Consider the following 19,945-nt stretch of genomic DNA (forward strand, 5'->3'; position numbering starts at 1 on the left):
GTTTTTCAACAGGACAATGACCCAACACACCTCCCGGCTGTGTAAGGGCTAATTGACCAAGGAGAGTGATGGATTGCTGCATCAGATGACCTGGCCTCCACAATCACCCGACCTCAACCCAATTGAGATGGTTTGGGATGAGTTGGACCACAGAACCACAGGTGAAACTCGTTGAGAGAATGCAACGCTGTCATCAAGGCAAAGGTTGGCTACTTTGAAGAAACTAAAATATATTTTGATTTGTTTAACACTTTTTTGGTTACTACATGATTCCATGTATTATTTCATAGTTTTGATGTCTTCAATATTATTCTACAATGTAGAAAATATTTTTAAAAATAAATGAAAGTAAAACCCTTGAATGAGTAGGTGTCCAAACTTTTGACGGGTACTGTGTATTCAGTTGTATAAATGTGCAAACTGTCTTTTTTCCCCAGTGACCCAGTAGGTATATCATTTAAAAATACCTAATGAAAGATTTTAAACCATTGGCCTTGTAGGAGGAGAGGAGAAAGAGGGAGAACAGTGTGGTGGAGAGAGGCCCTCCAAGCAGAGGATTGCTAAAATATGCAGTTGCAGTGGAGGAGTGTCATTTTTATCTCGACTTTTAAATTAAGTTAAAAACTAGGTGTGTCAAACAAAAGCCTTTCTTTGCTGCACTCATCTGTGCCCGCCTGTGACCAACACATACAGACCATTCACTGTGAAATGACAAGTGATTGAGATATTTAATTACCAATCCTATATAAATTATTTACAAGGTGCAGGCAGGTCTTTTCATTTAACAATAGACTGACTGGGGTGTCATTTTGTGTTTCTTGGAGAATAAATCAGTAGACTCTCAAGAGAAAGGCACAAGAGACCCATTGTGTAGCTAAGGGCGACTCCATGATGTACTGGCCACAATATGGGGCAAGTGGCTGGTGGCAGGGTGGCCGATAATCAGCTACCCTGGGGTGTGGGGAGGCTTTGGTTGAGTTAAACGGAACCAGGACAGACACTGCAACTGGGCTGGGGAATAATAATGAGCTTTGGGTCTGACTCAAGATTTCAACTATAAAACAAATTAAAAAATAAAACAAAAATACAGACTGCCCTTTTGATATGTTCCGGCCGGTTCTCAAAACAGAGAGCAGACGGGTTTATAATATTTGGAACTCCAATAATCGTGGTTTTTAAATGTTTGTTCACGTCAGATCAGTGTTACGTTTCGCTCTTTTGTTCCTTTTCATCAAATCGTTAGTAAGAACATTACAAAGTACAACACAATCCCCCTAAGCAAGTCTCTAGTGGAAAAACAACCCTTAACAACAAGCCAACTTAGTGAGGAGTGGGGCTGGGGGGAGTGATGGCAACAGGAAGTGACTGGCGGTGCTGGTGAGGGGTGAAAGGTCAAGCCAGGGGTCCTTAGCGCCCTCTACTGGGAGCTGGCCCTCTCCAGGGGGTGTCTGTGGCCCCTGCTCACTGTGAGTCTGAAGGAGGCTTGGGGGCCATTGTGGTGGAGGAGGGCGTCCTGCGCAGTGTATCCGGAAGGGAACATGGCCAGGATGGTGTAGACGAAGGCTGGGTCAGCAGGGGCTTGACCGTGGGTTTGGGTGGGGGACACCGTTAGCCCCCCGACTGCCAATCTCGGAGGCTGTGGTGCTCTGGGAGCCATCCGACTACAGCCCGGGCTCTGGAGAGCTCACCTAGCAGAGAGTCCGCCTCGGTCCTGCTGATCTCTCCCGGCAGGTCAGTCACCTCCAGGACTTGCCCACTCACTGTCACAGACAGAGCAGCGAGACAGAGCAGCGAGAGACAGAGCAGCCAGAGGGGGGGAGCAAGAGAGAAACTGTCAAAACCAACTTGGAGACAACCTTAGGCCCATGACCCAATTAGTTTTAATGGTACAGACTAACCCTAGCGTCATTTGCAATCAGTTTTGTTCAATGTACAAATCTGTGGGAATTCAAATCAAAGAAAAATATAAGATAGATCTAAGAGTGAGATATGAGGGGTTTTTTAGGCTTGGAGGTCCACATCTCTGTCCTCTAACAGACAGAGGGTGTTCCCTACCATTACCTGGATCACCTACACTGAGATCTGTAGACAGAGCTTTCCTTGTCTGCTTCCTCCCTCTGCCCCCTCCACCGCTGTGCCGCATCCCCATGGGTACCTGGGTGCAGAAAGAAGGACAAAAGCATGTTCAGATTACCATCTCTCGCAACTATACTTTCTTTGGACTCCAGCTTAAGGTATCGGAATGATAATGATTCAATTGGAAGACCAATGAGGAACAAAAGAATCAGAGACCAATGTTTGACTTCATCTTTTGTTTTATTTGCACAGTACTAAAGATATGTTTCCAGGCTTTGCCAAGCATTTCAGAAGGGTATATTGAAATCCCCACATAATTCCTCCTATAAACAATAGGTAGCTTCAACTTAAGTGGATGATCTGTATTGTGTAGACTCACCTGATGGTTGGGGACCATGGGTGGAGCGTGGAGAGGAGGACGGATCTGGGGGTTGTACTGGAGGGGCTGCCCTAGTAACGGGTACCGCACATCTCCTGGGAAACACAGAGATGACAACACACTTAGTTTGACTCAATTTCATTAGGGTTAAAATTTTCCATAAAGATGGAGCAACTGAGCTGTCCTCAGGGACCCTGAGCATTCCACACATTTGTTGAATTTAGTACTAGCACACCTGATTCTTCTAGTCAACTAATGACTGCAAGCCCTTGGGATATCATATTCCTATATAATTGGAATAGATTAAATATGTAGAAATATCTGGTTGAAGGTCCACCAGGACTGGGTAGAAAAACACTGGGTGTCTCCCTCACCTTGCCCTGGCATAAAGGGTCTGGAGAACTGGGGCATCATGGGTACGGGGGCGAGGCCTGGACGGATGCTCTTCACATTGGTTAGGTGGTGTGGGTGGGAGGGAGTTGGCGACTGGGCGGGGGAAGTTGAGGGACTGCCCAGCTGGGGAATGCTCTGTACGGACAGTTGGAGAGGACAGGGGATAGTTAGTGCGTGAACACGGAGCTCACAGACACCATTACATTTCGTCTCAGGGATACTCCCTTCTTAGAAAATTACAGACCATGGTCACGACTGTCCACATCATCAAGCCAAACCTCATTACTACATTTACACTCAGCATGTGATACTGATAAATATATATATTTTTTAAATTAAATTGTTTTTGTTCATATATATATATATTTTTTGATCTGCAGGTTCTCTCTAGGCTCAGCTGGGTCCCTGCACTCACCTGTGAGGTGTCTAGGGTGGAGAGCTCTGTGGACTTCTGTCCTCTCGTGTGGTCCAGACTGTAGTACTTGCTGTGTTTCCACTGCGGGGGCGAGTGAGGCCGTGGTTGCTGGCCGGGGGGCAACGTCAGCTGCATCATCACCATCCCACCGCCTGGGGGAGGGGGAACGCCTAGGGGGGCACAAAGACATCAAGGACAGACATTAGAATCTCATATTAAATAAACGTTTATTCATCCCCTCAGGGGCAATTAAAGATTTAATGTGTATAAACATCTTGTCCGCCTGTTAACGTGGGAATTCCATTATGTTCATCCTGTGTGTAGCAGGTTTACCTTAAAGATATTTATCAAGTTCAATAGGATCAGCATACGTCAGTGTGACTTAAATTATTTCCTTCTGTTTGTATTTCATTAGTGCATTAGAAAAAATAAAAATGTCCACGTTCACTGTCTCACCGTTAGAATCCTTTGTAATCTATTTGTGTGACGTTAACCTCCACTCATTTGATATGTAATATGTTATTAGTAACTAAATTCCATGTTTGAACAAAGTGTTTGTTGATATGCGTATTATTCTTGTCTGGTCGCGACTTTCAGCGTGTCTTCTTTCCAAGGACAGCGCCAACCACTAATACATAATCATATCTAAAACCTTCAGCCGTCAAGCATCCATTTAAAGTTGTTTGCCCAACAATGAAGGCTTAGGGAATTTACTAGACCTGCACTTGGCCTTATTAAAAGAAGAGTTCTGACTGCACTTAGCCTGTCTAATGATTTTTGGCAGTGGTTTAAAAGTAAACAGTGTCTATATAATGCTCTTATCCTGACAGGGTGTAAACCACTGTATATGGCTAACTCATGCTTGAAGAAAAAAAGTCTTCAAACAAAGTGTGCCAAAAAATCTGTACTTGTAATAGAAAACCAGGCAAAATATTAAATATTTAGGCCCGTCTTGGTGCAATATGATGCAGTTTATTGGGATTTAAATTGCAAATTAAGAAGCTTAAGGACCAAAACACAATTCCACATTTAAAGAAAGAGAATGCCATTATAATTTTGTACTAAGGACTTATCTAACTCCTCGTAAGCTGTTTAATATAAACATTTTGAATGATGCATCCTGTACACTGTGCCCTCTTAATGAACCAGTTACCTTTATACACATGGTTTAGGAATTCCCTCGTATCTCTACTGAACAAAAATATAAACACAACATGTAACAATTTAAGATTTTACTGAGTTTGTTCATTGAAGGAAATAATTCAATTGAAATAAATAAATTAGGCCCTAATATATGAATTTCACATGATTGTGCGGGCATCACCCACCAGGCCCAGTCAATCAGAATGAGTTTGTTTTTACAAACAAAAAAACTCCTCAGCAGAACTTTCCCCCCTTAGATGATCCCGCAGGTGAAGGAGCCGGATGTGGAGGTCTTGGGCTGGCCTGTTTACACGTGGTCTGCAGTTGTGCCAAATTCTCTAAAACAACATTGGAGGCGGCTTATGGTAGCGAAATGAACATTACATTCTCTGGCAACAGCTTTAGTGGACATTCCTGCCTGCAGTCAGCATGCCAAATTGTACACTCCCTAAAAAATGGACACATCTGTGGTATTGTGTTGTGTTACAAAATTGCACATTTTAGAGTTGCCTTAATGTCCACAACACGAGGTGCACCTGTGTAGCCAGCATGCTGTTTAATCAGCTTCTTGATATGGCACACCTGTCAGGTGGATGGATTATCTCGGCAAAGGAGAAATGCTCACTAACAGGGATCTAAACAAATTTGTGCCCAAATTTGAGAGAAATTTCCGGGATCTTTTATTTCAGTTCATTGAACATGGGACCAACACTTTACATGTTGCGTTTTATATTTTGATTTAGTATATATTCTGAGATGAAGTAGCTTTGATCTTGTCCACTGATGTCCGAAAATATTCCTGCATCTCCTTTCGTCTTACTTTTAAATTATTTCTCTGTACTTCATTTCTTTGTCAGTGGCACATTCTTCTTGCTGGCCTAACGGCTGCAAAGAAAATGATTGCCGTATGATGGAAGCCTCCACACACTATCTGGCAATGGATCCTCACTTTTTTGGATGTAATTTATATGGAGCTGTCTACCTCTCGCATTCATGGAGCTAAAGAAGTCACTTTGAACCAATGGTTCTTGCCGCTGAAACACTTTGTGATGTGTTGCTTTGAGTTTCTCTTTTCCTATCATTTATTTTGATCCATGTATGTTTATTTAATTTGATACCTTAGGTCCTCGGATGGGATTCGGATGGGGGAGGTGTAACTTAATTTTGTATGTATGTATTCATGTTTGCTGACTATTATTACTAAATTTAAAAAACATTTGATAAAAAAAATAAACAGAACGCAACAAAATACATATTTTAATTTGATAGTATTTGCCACAAAAAAAAATGAAGGGAATTATTTTTCACTTGGTAATCCCTGCATGAAATTAAAACATTTACCACCTCACTTCTGAACGGAGCAAAATCTAATTTCAGGATTTGAAAGAACATTTCCCTTTCCATTTTAATTAGATATTCAAGGAGAAAAGACAAAAAGAGAGGGAGAGATGGAAAGGAGAGAGAGAGAGATGGGGTGACTGACGATGGCTATACTGATTCACAGGGGCTTCGCCACAGAGAGGAAATTCACATTAACTGAAATTAGAACACCCATGAAAGCCCTTACTTTTTTTAAGATGGCCATAACTGGGAACAAAGCAGCAGAGGAATTACTTTTTAATTACCAGCCTATATCTGTTCAATAATTAGATCGTTAAGACTTGGAGTGTCATTTCAATTAGCACCTTAACGCTTCACAGCTAACAATCGAGGGGGGGGCTGGCAGGGTGTTAAGGCGTCTACATGACTACCTTTCTTTTGTTGTTGCCACGCCGTATAATTATAGCTTTGGCCCTGGGAGATGAGAATGCTGCCTGCCTGTCTGTGCCCCCTCACCCTTTTAGAATCGATTCAATCCATTTTGAATTGCCAGAGAATTCAGTCTGAAGTAATTTCTCCTGATGACACCTGCCTCTGTTAAGTGGGGTTCTAATTCCAGGGTTTGGTGAAAGGTTATTTTAGGCTATTACACTCCAGTGTTTCGCACAGGGGGGATTGGATTGAAGAGAGTATTAAAGAACAAAAAAGTACAGGTAGCAGAAAGGTTTAAAACAGGGTGCGAAGAGAAAGTCGTACAGGGAAGCTAGTGATCTGTGGGTTTTGTTCCAGAGACGACCTATACGGCAGCTAATTTTATTGACGGTGATTGATATTTCATTCCTAGTTGAGACCTGGTTGTAATGGATGCTGTGGCTCAGGCTGGATCTGTGCTGTGACTGGGCTGTGTACCTGAGCACTGCTGTGCCTGATGGAGGGGCTGCTGGGAGCTGCAGGGAGAGGACGGCCGAGGGAACTGCATCTGCTCTGTTCCAGGAGGCAAGAACCCAACAGAAGAGCTGCAGAGAGAGAAACACACACACATACTTTTTAAAGCTGAGCAGCAGAGAGGCAAAGCTCTGGCAGCGCTTCACTCAATGTAATCAGAATTTGGCTCATCAGTTTAAAATGGGCTAAATTACTGAAGTGGAACAATGTACACAGGGGCATTAGAACTACCACTAATATCCTCAATCGGAAACGAGTAAAGGCTGGCAATCGCTACGGACCTCATTTTCTACCAAATCAAAACAAATCAAGGGCAATCATCATTTTTTACTGTGTCTCCGTAACCAAATTGTGGTTGCAGTGTGGAACTTTGGGTTTTCTGCTTTCCAGGCTCTTCTTTCGCTCATTTCAGTTGTGATTTAATAAGGATAAAAGCAAAGCGAAGGCAGGCAGGAGGCAGGGTGATGCGTCAGCCCAAAGCACAGAGGCAGGCAGCTGCTGCTGGAGACAGTCGGCTCTTCGCTCCGCTCGGCACCCAGAGGAATAGTGTGCGTCTGCACAGCGGACCAGAGGGCTGGGCATGAAGGATGGTGTAGAGAGAGCAGCTCACCACATGGGACCAGCAATGTTATATTAAGACTCAGTAGATATCTGGCCTTATAAATCATCTTGAACATGGCCTACTAAAGAAGAGGCCCCATGAGGGGGAGGGAAGAGGGGGGTGGAAAGTGACCCCTTTCTTTGCCATGCATAGCCCAGTGTGAAGCATCACAGAGACGGGCTAGTTATCGGTTAAAACTAAAAACGTCTCACTGTAAAATAAGGAATATATTAACGGTCTGTAATATTGTAATTCGTCTATAATCAGAGTATGTTCACATTAAAACATTGTGATTTCCTACTACATGGTGTTTTGTTAAACTGGGAATACATTTAGAACCGGAATTCAACAATGTAATGGGTCTACAATAAGCGTAATAATTGGTATAGGTATTTCCATGTTAAAACAGTGTGGTGATGATGTCCAACCTCATAGTGTTCTGTTGATTGGGTGTGATAACACTGTAGTAGACCTGGACACCAGAGCCAGGCATGGGCCCCTGGTTGGACTGGTTGTGGTTGGGGATGATGATAGGCTGCTGATATGTCTGCTGTGGCACACCCTGTGAGCCTTGGGGCTGCATGGATACCTGCCAAGACAGACCCAAATTACACATGGTCAACATGGGATGCCAAAAAATATACAATATCGTTATTGTAAAAGTGAATGGTTCTTAACTTCCAAGATACTTGGCTAAATAAAGGTTTAAATAAATATACTTTTTTTTAACGTCTTAATAATGTTCATCATTGACAATTGTGTTTTGACATTATAGACTTACACTGACTTAGTGTTGGTGAAATGCCAAGTACCCACCTGATAAGATGGCATGGAGGGATACTGGACCATCATGCCTTGCATCTGATTTCCCATATTGCTATGCAGGCCACTGACAGTGTTCTGACTCTGTGGCACTCCAATCATACTCTGATAGCTCTGTGGCTGATTTGGCATCACAGTTTGGTAACCTGGAGAAATAAAGAGAGCAAGTTGAAGTTGATACAATCAAAAAGTGGACACAAATGACTTGAGGATCTTAGATTTCAGCAGACTTGCATTGAAATTAAATGCAAAGTTCCTTGGCACAGGACAGGCTGTGTGCTTATTTATTTGAAAAATGATCAATGATTCAATGAAGTCAACATTAAAATGGCTCGGTGAATAAACAACCTTTAAGAGCCCAAGTCATTTCAATAGGATTTATCCTCTGCTGGTAAGATTATGGGAGACGAGAAGAGAGAGAGAAAAAAAACTTTTCATAGAGTTTGTTAGAGAAATTATCCTCTTTTTTTTCACTGGGTAAAATACATCAGTGTCAAGGTTACCAGAGTGCGTGTAAAGCTCTGAGAACGCCATTGAAAAACCCTCCAAAGCAGGCGCCCTGAGGAGAGGTATGGGGGGATGGAGGGGAGAAAACTGCAGGAGGTAAAAAGGAGGAAGGGAGTGAGGTGGGGGGCTGGGCAATTTTCAATTTCTCCTGGCTTTTGGCCAGAGCGACAGCAATCAATTTGGTCCAGATGAGAAGAGAAGTGGGACAAAAGGAATGGATGGCCCCCGGCAGGGAATGAAGGAGAGGCAAGCGATGAGAGAGGCTGGTCGCTATTTTTAGTGCCATTCTCTCGCCTCCACTTACAAACTGAGCATGAAGCGAATATAATATTAAACACTCTCTGCTTCAGCTGACTGAGCAGAGGAAGGTGAGGAGAAAGGAGACGCATTGCACTATGGTACCACCCAGACTCTGAACCTGGACATAGGGACTCAAAAGGATTGAATCGCTTGCTGCTTGCAGACAGTTTTGCCTGCCTGGTTAAAAAGGTACTGACTGTCAGGCGGCTATAGCAGATAAGATGAAACGGGCACGCCACCCCTCTCCTTGTTACAGCAGATAAACTGAGGCTTCCGCTGCCTTTCTCAAGTTCAAAAGCTTAATCTTTGCTTACAAGAATAAGGGAAAGGACTAGGCTTTCTCAGACGCCTGGGGAAAGGAGTTTTCAGACGGTACTGGTGTCCTTCAACTCAGATCTACCACAACATTTTTCTTCCTCCCTCTTTTCACCAAAAAACATTTTCCTTCAGCTTTATTTGACCACATGTGGAGAAGTAATAGTACATGTTCACAGACAATGTCCAGTTTCAGCTGACATTAAGAATTCTGCTAATATTTTATGATTACAACAATTATGAATATAATACTTTGTCTTCATAATTGCAGTTGAGACTCTTGCACAAGCCTTTTATAGTTAACAGAATCAGCTAATATTGAGCAGTATAATATATGTTAACAGAATCTGATTTTATTATGAAATAATTATAGAAGTGGAGCACACAAAAAAGTCGAAGCCTGATGTAGAAGTCAAAACCAAAATGGAGGGCACTTTTTATGGCAAGAACATTGAGGATAAAAACCTAAATACACAGAGTCTTCACAAATATTCACAGCGAGATGCATTTAAAGTCTCAGTCAAGTCAGTCAATAATCAAGAATGCCCAGAAGACAGGAGGGCTTTAACGTGCGAGTTTTACAGCAGTTTGATTTATTGCTTAATCGTTCGTGCCGAGCGATTAAACAACATTTCTGTTATTTTTCATTTTTTAAAACAACTATTGTCCAATATTGGTTCAATTATTTGGATTCCATTTCATTCAGGGTTTTTTTGCGAGCTCAATGCAAATTATATCATTGCAGATTCTCTAAAGACAAATCAGATCAACCCTGAACTGTGCGATGTAGTAGGGAGTTATAGTTTCAACAGGCCAATATTCTATAGTTTAGCGCAGTGTTTCCCAATCCTGGTCCTCGAGTACCCCTGTTGTAACCCTTGACAGACACACCTCATTCAACTCATTAAGGGCCTTACTTTTTATTTTATTTAACTAGGCAAGTCAGGTAAGAACAAATTCTTATTTACAATGACGGCCTACCCTGACCAAACCCTAACCTGGATGACACTGGGCCAATTGTGCACCGCCCTATGGGACTCCCAATCACGGGCAGTTACGATACAGCTTGGAATCGAACGAGGGTCTGTAGTGACGCCTCTAGCACTGAGATGCAGTGCCTTAGACCATTGTGCCACTTGGGAGCCTGATGATTAGTTGACAAGTTGAATCAGGTGTGCTTGAGGACCAGGGTTGAGAAACACTGGTTTAGCGCAGAAAACACAGCAATTAACTACAATGACCATAATCCATTGCACGCCTACTTGTCCGGAGACAACGCATGATGGAGAGGGATAAAGAGCAGTTGCTTTGCGAGGCACTGTATCTCTACCTGAAAATACATGATCTAACGGATTAATAGTTGGTATTCAGCAGTCAAAAGTATGCCTTATTTACTTTGATGAACAAATCAAATTTAGATTTTGTCAGACAGCATAGACAGCCACTCTAGAGATGAGATGACTAGGAATTAAATAAAGTAATCAAATAAAACAAATGTAATATACACAACTGAAATATTAAATTAAATTAAAGTAATGTGAATAAAAGATGGGTAATAAGTGATAAGCAGTAATTGGTAGTCACTACCATCATGGGACTTTTATTAATTATTTTATTCTGTGTTACAGCATAATGCAGTGTGCTTCTGCTGCCTTTCATTAAAAATGTCTACAAAAATTCTGTAAACTGAAACCGACCTCAAAAAGCACTGATCGCTCAGCACTACTAGCGGTAGGATGTGGTTGGCGAACAGTTCTGTCTGAAGAGGTGAGAGTGAGGGGCTGGAAAAGAGACCGGTTCACTGTGAGAATCATAGGCCTCTCAGACAGTGCCCCGGCCCCGTATCCTGAGCCTCTGGTTTTACCATGGAGGGCCAATACCTGGTTCCACCCATGGAGGGTCTAGATCCACCAGTATCCAGGACAGGCCTTTCGGTTCTAACCCAGTCTGGAGGGCTGATATCCAGGTAGGAAACCCATCTAAACACCTGACTTTGGACCCACAGGCATATAAACGTTCTGACATTTCCCTGCTGGAATTCACCATCATTTAATCATTTTCCCATTTGAAATCCCCATCCTTTTCTCCACTGCCAACCTGCATGACAGATGCATGTACAAAGGCTGGCAGGTAATTAAAACAAAATTCCCCATTTCCTTTCAGAGATCAGATTGGCTTCTGGATTTCAGTGGTGCAGCGGAGCATCTGTTTCTCTAGACAGGCCAGTGAATAATGCCTCAGCGATACACAGAGGGGGGAGGGAAACAATGCTAATAGTGTATTTGATTGGGAATTGTTATTATGGGGTAAAAGGGTAAGGCAAAACAATGGCCAAAACTGCAGAGAAAAGCATTCCAACACAGTAGCTTTTCGCTCTGCCCCAGGGGCACTGTCTAATTTCCCCTCTGCAGTTTACTTAAATTAGCCTATTGTGTACCCGCCATAAAAGCAGATAACCGGAGAGAAGAAAGTGCTGAGTGTAATAGAAAAGAAGTGTGAAAAGGGAGGGAGGAGCGGTAACAGCCATCTCCCCGCAGCTTGATATTAACTGTATTAAAATAAACACACAAGGAGGTGTGGTATGGGGTATTTTACCCCCCATGTAGATACCTTCAATGCAAACCACTCCACTGATGGTATTACATATATTACACCAGAGAAATAACACACCTGAAAGTAACACCTGTTTTTAATAGAAGAACTTGGCAGCTGAGATGGATGGTTGAGTTACTGGTTCAGCCTGTGCTAGATACCTACCTGTCTGTTGTGTGGGCGGGGGCATTGGCTGACTCTGTGGGGCGCTGAACTGCACTGTGCCCACAGGCCTGTACTGCTGGTTGGACAGGGGGTACTGGCCTGGCGCACAGTAACATGCTGGCATCTGTAGGCAGAGATAGAGCAGTCTAAAATGGCATACCATTAATACCAACACAGCTATCCATCTCTCTGAGGTCTCTGAACATACAGTACAGTACCTCTGCTGGTGTGAGGTATATAGTTACCAAGTGCCATTTAAATGCTATTTTAAGTAGAGAGAGAAACTATTTATGAACAAATGTATTGTACATGTCTCTCTCAGATAGTATTGATGGAACATTACAATCATGTAGTTGAGGGAACAAAGATACTGGCCAGGCATTGATTAAGATAGTCAGTTAGATGGAACAAAAGTATATTAGTACTAATGTAACAGAATAGTGTAAAGACTAAGAGGAGTAAACCAGGTTAGGCTCGGATGTACAGAAACTACCTGCTGCTGCATGTAGCCCTGTTGCTGCAAGACCGGCTGGTTGACAGGCGGAGGGGCGGGGGTGTTGTAGGCCTGGGGTGCCGGGACGGGCTGGACTGGAGGGGCCACCATGTAGCCCTGCTGCTGAGGGGGGGTCTGGAGCACGACGGAGGAGGGGTACATGGCAATGTGGGTGTCCCGACCTGGGCCCTCTCCAGAGACCTGCCGGGCCAAGCTCATGTGGCTGAACTGGGCTCCCAGGTTATTTTGCTGTGGGAGCATACAGAAACGTGTTAAATTGCTACATTACATTATTACATGTCTTTTATATATTTATTAATATAATGGGAGTTCAGTAATGGCTCTACTTGAACTACAACAGAACATTGTATATAATTAATAATACATCATACTTTTATATAGCGATTTTCTGAAACCCAAAGACTTCTATAGAAAACTATAGGCTAGTACTAACGAATGACTACTGCTGGATACAGCCACCCATGCAAATCAAAAATCTGAAGGCCCTAAAACTGAATTCCTCCTGACCTGTTTAAGTGTGGTTTGGTTTACTTTACAGGGTGGCGGGTGGTTAGGGACTTTCAGCATTGCTAGTCATAGAACATAAAATTCCATCATCTGCTGTGAAATTAATTATTCAAAGCAGCCTTCCACAAATGTAAAAAATGTAATTAGTTATTAAGGGATGTTTATTGGTAGAGGGAGGTCAGGAAAGAGGTTAACGGAACACATGATTTGCATCAATGGATGGAGTGGGGTAGAAATACATAACACATGAAAATAAAACTGATTCCATTTAGCATTAATTGGCATATTAAGTCTTACTAAGGGGGAAAAACACTAACCATTGACTAACTGCATTCGATTAGCTTCGAGAAGTAACGCTAAGCAATGCCTGACACTAGTGAATATAAGTTCATTAAGGAACTTTTGCAAGTCTTGTTTGAAATTCTGTCCTTGTGTGTATTATTTCATGAATATTAGCCTACATGTTACATTCAGAACTTAATGTGGGCATATAGCAAGAACAGAACATTAGCTCCATTCATTTTGCTGTAGAGAATTTCTATATTTTATTAATCACAGTCATCTATCATATAGCTGGAAAATGACCCTATAATATTCCCATTTAGCAGTCTCAGGCACCTACAGTAGCAAACACCAGTTTGGCTCTGTACTAAGTTCACTATGTATTTACAAAAAGTATCAACAGATTCTATGGCTTTGTACTAAGTTCACTATGTATTTACAAAAAGTATCAACAGATTCTATGGCTTTGTACTAAGTTCACTACACATTTACAGATTTTTTTAAACAAGCCATAAGAGGGAAGATGGGATAGAACCCAAATATTGAGGTTGAAGGAGGAGGTGAATGAAGGAAGAGTAAAGAGATGAAAGTCAAGTACCACAGTGTATTGTTGGTTAGGGGAGACGGAGAGCAGCTGAGGTGGGTAAGAGACAGATGAGTACTGGACAGGCTGAGCAGAAGGCTGGAGGGGCCGGACCGGCTGAGGAAGGGATAGAACAGACTGAGAAGAGGAGGAGAGGAAAAGAGGTAGAGGAGAAGAAGAGGTAGAGGAGGAGAGAAGAAGAGGTAAAAAGGCAGAAAAGACAAGAGGAAGATTAAAGGAGAGAAGTAGGTGTAGAAGGTGAAGAGGAGAGGTAGGAGGAGAGAAGTACAGGAGAGGAGAAGAGGAGGAGAAGCGGTAGAGGGCAATGGGTTTAGTCAAAGACATTAGGCAGAAGATGCAAACACTGCAAGAGGAGAAAGCATTGCCATCTCATAAACAAAATAATTACAGTAGGGGAAAAGGATATTAGTTTAGTGCTAGCTCCTGGGGAAATACAACTAAACAGTAATGAAGTTAATTAAGACAAAGAGCTCAGTCAATAGATGACCATGGATATGAATATCCTCTATCTTCTACCAAGGTTGACTGGTGGAAATCAATTACAAGACATAAATATGAACACCATGGGACAGCTCTTAGTTCAAAATAAATATCCTCCAATTTGCAAACCCCTCATCAGCCTTATCCCCTGTGTCTATAATGATGTCTTTATTAGAAAGGGACATTGCTGCTTCGCGTCATTGGAAAGGCATCCTTGTCCTGCCCCTGGGTTGTGCACCCATACTATCAGAGGTCAACTCATTTTCCTGCCCTGGTATTTTCACTAATGAAGCTCAACCCCTCTGGCTCCGGTTTATTTTTTTAAAGGACCTCTCCATGACAGGTTGTGTTGATGGGGATCTTGCTATTAGAGATTGCTATTCCTACCACCGAGGGCCTGTAAAAATTCTAATGATTACCGTTTGGGCTGTGTGCTGCACCAGGGTCACAGTGTTTAGCCGACACTCTGAACTCAATTCATTTACTCTGACAGGGGTGGCGACTAAGGAGAACGGCAGGTTGCAAAATTTCCTCAATGAATTACACCGTACCAATGTCAAGCACCGCCATGGTAATGTTTTGAAATGGGGGCCATGTCAATCACCAGGGTGTTTTAGGATGACTGAGTAAGAATTGAACATGTACATCAGTTGTTTTCCTACTTTCCCTTGCCCTGCTAGGAATTAAACAAGCACGTTATGGTTTGTAATGTGTAGATGTTATGAATAAGCCGGTGACATCTACATTTTCTCCTATGCTTCAATTGAATTGAATTAAATCTCAAATTAAATTCAGTGCCCTGCTAAAGGGTGTTAGCGGACCTGTGAGAGTACGTGGTTGTGATTGGTGGACTGGTGTTGGTGGCGGCCAGGAGGATGTGGAGGAGGGAGCATGGGCTGCTGGGTCCTGCCCTGCTGATTATGATGCTGATGATGTTGATGCTGAGGAGCCATGCTGTGGTTGGGGTTGTATACCACAGCACTGCCATCCGGGTTCACAAAGGGCTGGCCTGTAGGTAGAGAGGAAGGGCTGAAACGCACTGGAAAACCACCAGCACTGGTATCTCTATTAACACATTAATGATCAGAATTTTCAGCATTATAATCAACACAAACCATCTTTTTAAATCACATCAACCATTATTGTCAACATTCTCTTCATCCCTATTGATATTGGCCCCATTATCAACATTAAACATATTCTTCAACGCTTTGATATGAATTTGCCAAATTGTTAGGTATCCAGAAATGTAATTTGGCTAGCATTATCCTTACAGCAGTTGTAGACAGTATAGTGTCCAAAAGGCTTCATTTACATAGCCTATTTCTGAATTCACACAGTGAAGTGAGTAAATATTTATAATAAATGTGTACCTTTGCATGAGCAGGAAAAAGACGAAGAATATTGTGTGCGGAGGCACCTTGTGTAGAGAGAATATGAAAGAAACATCTAGGATAGATTTCTGCCCTCATTCTTTCCTAGGGCTCATTTCTCCTCTGAATCGCAGGTGAAAAATGCATTGATGGTTCTGAGGGTTCACTGTGAAATAGGCTGGCTCCGAATGCCGAATATCCTTTTGTGAAGGTATTTTTTAATGCAGAAAGGAGGTTATTGCCACGGAGCAGTGCAGACACTCAGCTCCAGTGTATGGCTTATATATCACATTACCTGGTAAAATCTTGGGTGTTTTTTCCTTACATTTGTATTCTACACACGTCTAATGAAGTGCCTGTTGGTAATATACATTGTCATAAGGACAAGGTTTCACACTCCACAGACATGTTTGCTTTGTGAGCTCTACAGTTACTCATATACTACGAGGATTAGAGAGGGTTTGGCCATGCACTTATTTTACTTAATCTAAAATCGGTGAGTATCTACTATAGTTAGCATTTATTTTTTATTTTTTTTCCTACACATTTGGAGTCATAATAAATTATTGAGAAGAAAATATATAGGCTATACATTTGCACTCTGGGCTCATTTGCCAGTGGTGAGAGGATGGGTTTTCCTCAACTTTTTGCACGTGTGACGCACACATGGACCTGAAAATAACTCCTCTTGAGTTTTGAACTATCAGGTGGCTAAATTAATTCATGGGTGCAACACAAGACATTTCCAAGTCCTTAAGAAAGGTCAATAAGCAATTACACACCCCTGACTGGCTCTTGAAAAACATATTAGTGCCAGCTCCATATACCCGGGCTTATCAGCCAGACCCATGCATATTTAAGAACTAACCTTCTCTATGTCGGCCGCTGAACGAGCAGACTGAAGAAGAATGCATTATACATCAGAGCGCCGACTTACTCTCTAGTTTTTCTATATTCAACACCGTACAGTATGGCTCCATTATCCCTTGTCTCAGCAACACTTTAGGGAATTTGTTTTGACCAACGTCGGGAAATATTGATCTTGCGAGCGCGCTATCGTTTTTCAAAGTGCTTCTGTTCTGACCTCATCTGCGGGCAGCAGAGAGACGGATCCTCATTTGAATGCAAGCCGCCTCAGACAGCAACTCCCGTGTCAAATCTAAATAATTTGAGGAAAGTGATACACATTCTGTCGGTTGGGTTTACTATTTAAAAGGACAATCAAAGCGAGTTCTAATTTTCACCTCCCCCAAAATACTCAGAACTCAAATACATCATAAATAATGCATGAAGAAATGCCTTGTGTTCTGCTGTGGCGTTCCACCACTTTTCTTCCAGATACCCACCCCACCCGAGATACATCACCCTCCCCAGCTGGCTCCAACGTTACAAACTACAGTACGCTGTCTGTCTCTCTATGCACCACAAGAAGAAGAAAGCAGTCAAGGAATAAGCAGCAAGTTGTGAGAGTTTGTGAGTCGTGTTAGTTTGAAGAAGAAGATATCGGTTTGTGAAAGAAACCCAATGGCAGGACACAAGACACATTTTACATCCCCCACGCAAGCCCCCGTACTGTACAACTAACTTATTCCTAACCAACCTGGTCCAATGGTAGGGTTAGAGGGTACCAACCTGTGTGTGGGTTGACCAGGATACTCCCTGGCGGTATCCCTGTGGCTTCCAGGGGAAGCAAATAGTAGCTAGTGTTAGCTGTATTTGCTGGTGGTGGCGGCACCGGGCCGCTCCTGCCTCCCGCCTCATAAGTCACAGTACTACTAGTGCAGGTGGCTGGGTAAGCCACTGGGCAGGGGGGCACGGTGTGGTTGTGAGGGTGGCCAGCCTGGGTTAGAGCTGGGACGGTGAGGGGCAGCTGGGAGCGAGAGAGCGAACCCGTGGAGGACCCTACACTACTAGAAGACTCTAGTGAACCTAGGGAAGGAAGGAAGGAAGGAAGGAAGGAAGGAAGGAAGGAAGGAAGGAAGGAAGGAAGGAAGGAAGGAAGGAAGGAAGGAAAAGGAAAGCCTTAACCTACAGACACAGCAGAGTTAACACACCATGCTTAGAGTTGTTATATGGGGATGGAAAGGGAGTCAGTCGTAAGATGCATGCCAAGGGTCAAAGGAGATACTGATGGTATCTACTGGAGAAGCTGCTTGAATTCATTGGATATTTATATTAGTCTGGCTTAGACAATCACCTTTAACTGTATAATGCATCAATGGTTGAGGCCATTGCCATAATAATCTTTAGTTGACCCAAGTAGAAATCTAATGTTTTTCATTAAGAAACGCACTACTTTGAAAGGTCAATTTTGAAATTCCAAACCTACACAACCAATGATCTATTCTAATTACCTGTGGGACTGATGCGGTCATAAAATAGAAAGAGGATGATGATATCGTCAGCAGCTCTAAATGACAATTTAATAAATTTCTTGATTAACGTCTTCATTTAGCTATTCACTTTGTGTGTCCAAGCACCACCACCATGTCCATGGTGGGCAGAACAGAACACAACACTTAATGAAACTAATAGATTCTTGAACTGTACATAATTAGATCATTAAGACTAGAATCTAATCACTGTCAGGTAAACAAAATAAAACATGATTGACTAAGACATTCTACTACAATTCTAAAAGAATGGCAAACCACTGATAGCATATTACCATAACATTTGTAGAACTATGGTTCAAAGAAAGGAAGAGAAAATGCATAAATGCTAAAATAATGCTTTGTTGAATTGGCTAGCTACTTCACCTATTAAACTGACCATTGTATGTTTGAGATGGGGCTCTTCTTTTTGTGAACGTAATAACCAATGAATTCACACTCCAGATACCAAATGGTTGTAATAAAATGAGAGAGGAGGAGCGGCAAATGTAATAAGAGGAGAAAGTATGCTGGAAAGGCACGCATTAGAAAGCACACTGTCAAAAATGTACACACTGTCAATATGTGAGTGGTATGTTAAATGCCAGCAAGGTGTGACAATGCACTAAGACCTGCATCACTGTTGCCAAAAAGAAAAATGCTCCGTCAATATCTTGATCAAATCAAATGGGGGGGGCACACAAAAAGCATCCTATATCAACGCAAGGAGACAGGAGATGAAATGTGCATGGTTTGGTTTTCCTCATCTGCCGACATCTGTTTGAGAATACACCTACAGCACAAGACCACACAGTGAAGCACCCATTTCACATGGCAGGAGTCGTCATAGGGAATTTGTCTCTTTAAAGACTGAAAGCATTCAAACCCTTTGATAGAATGATGGGCATTATTCTAGAATCTGCCTTTGTCATGTCACATGGCTTCTCTAATTGGACGCTCCTCTAATGGACAGGCCGTTTTGACAGGTGCTGCACTGCTGATTGGCCAATATAAAAGGTGGAGATTTAGAGTGAAGTGAACTGTGGTTGGTGGTTAGTTTGGTTAAACCAGACTGAACACTGCACTCACCATGGAGGGTGGCATTCAGTCTGGTTTAACCAGGCTAGTTGATAGTGGAAGTAGTGGTTATTTATTTACCAGTCTTAGAGAGGCGACCCATGCTCTTGCTGCTGCCCGAGCTGTCTCCCCTGATGAGGACAGAGATGCCGCTGAAGCTGCTGGCCTTGGTCATGGCTGGCCTCAGGTTACGGTTGGAGCTGTCAGAGTCTGTGCTGCTCCACGGCCGAGGGTCAGAGTACTTGGGTTCGTTCTCAGAGCTGCTCTGGCGACTGTTGGCCGGGCGGCCATCTTTTAACCTGAGGAAGGAGCCATTTTAAACCATTATGGGATTATACATTTATTAGCTATTATAAGAGATATAAACTAATTAATCGCATAACCATTTCCTAAGCAGAGAGTAAGAGATTGGTGAATTTGTCATGGCTATGTTATGGTGAGAGATAATTACCTAAACATTTGCCGCCTTTGCTGAGTACTGTTACAAGCATCATCCTCCTGTTTCCTTTTTTCAAGAGCCAAGCCATCTGGACCCTGGAATAAAATAAGCTCTGTTCGCTACTTGTATTTACTGACTCAAACTATATATTAAGGGAATTCTATGGGATGGTTCTTACATCTTGAGCAAATATCCTGTCTCTGGCCCTCTGGTACTCCTCCTCTCGTTCCTCTATAGACTTACTCCTCCGGTCGTCCTTCAGCCGCATCCGCATCTAGACACGTCAACACAATGCTTTAGCACTAACATCTGACACATACATCC

The 19,945-nt window shown here is 42.7% G+C and overlaps 1 protein-coding gene across 1 annotated transcript in view; it reads right to left on the minus strand.

Moving 5' to 3' along the window:
* Positions 1-704: 704 nt before the first annotated feature.
* The window catches only part of LOC110520198 (R3H domain-containing protein 1-like), a 75,105-nt gene continuing 55,864 nt past the window's right edge, over positions 705-19,945 (minus strand). The window contains 17 exon segments of the mRNA XM_036974578.1: positions 705-1,648; positions 1,651-1,760; positions 2,062-2,155; positions 2,456-2,550; positions 2,830-2,983; positions 3,264-3,433; positions 6,636-6,742; positions 7,701-7,861; positions 8,089-8,240; positions 11,974-12,097; positions 12,467-12,715; positions 13,875-13,997; positions 15,182-15,369; positions 17,366-17,662; positions 19,264-19,481; positions 19,634-19,716; positions 19,800-19,895. Of these exon segments, the coding sequence (XP_036830473.1) occupies positions 1,418-1,648; positions 1,651-1,760; positions 2,062-2,155; positions 2,456-2,550; positions 2,830-2,983; positions 3,264-3,433; positions 6,636-6,742; positions 7,701-7,861; positions 8,089-8,240; positions 11,974-12,097; positions 12,467-12,715; positions 13,875-13,997; positions 15,182-15,369; positions 17,366-17,662; positions 19,264-19,481; positions 19,634-19,716; positions 19,800-19,895 (2,652 nt within the window). The 3' untranslated portion in view covers positions 705-1,417.

This window comes from Oncorhynchus mykiss, chromosome 3 (assembly GCF_013265735.2).
Source record: "Oncorhynchus mykiss isolate Arlee chromosome 3, USDA_OmykA_1.1, whole genome shotgun sequence".
Taxonomy (NCBI): Eukaryota; Metazoa; Chordata; class Actinopteri; order Salmoniformes; family Salmonidae; genus Oncorhynchus; species Oncorhynchus mykiss.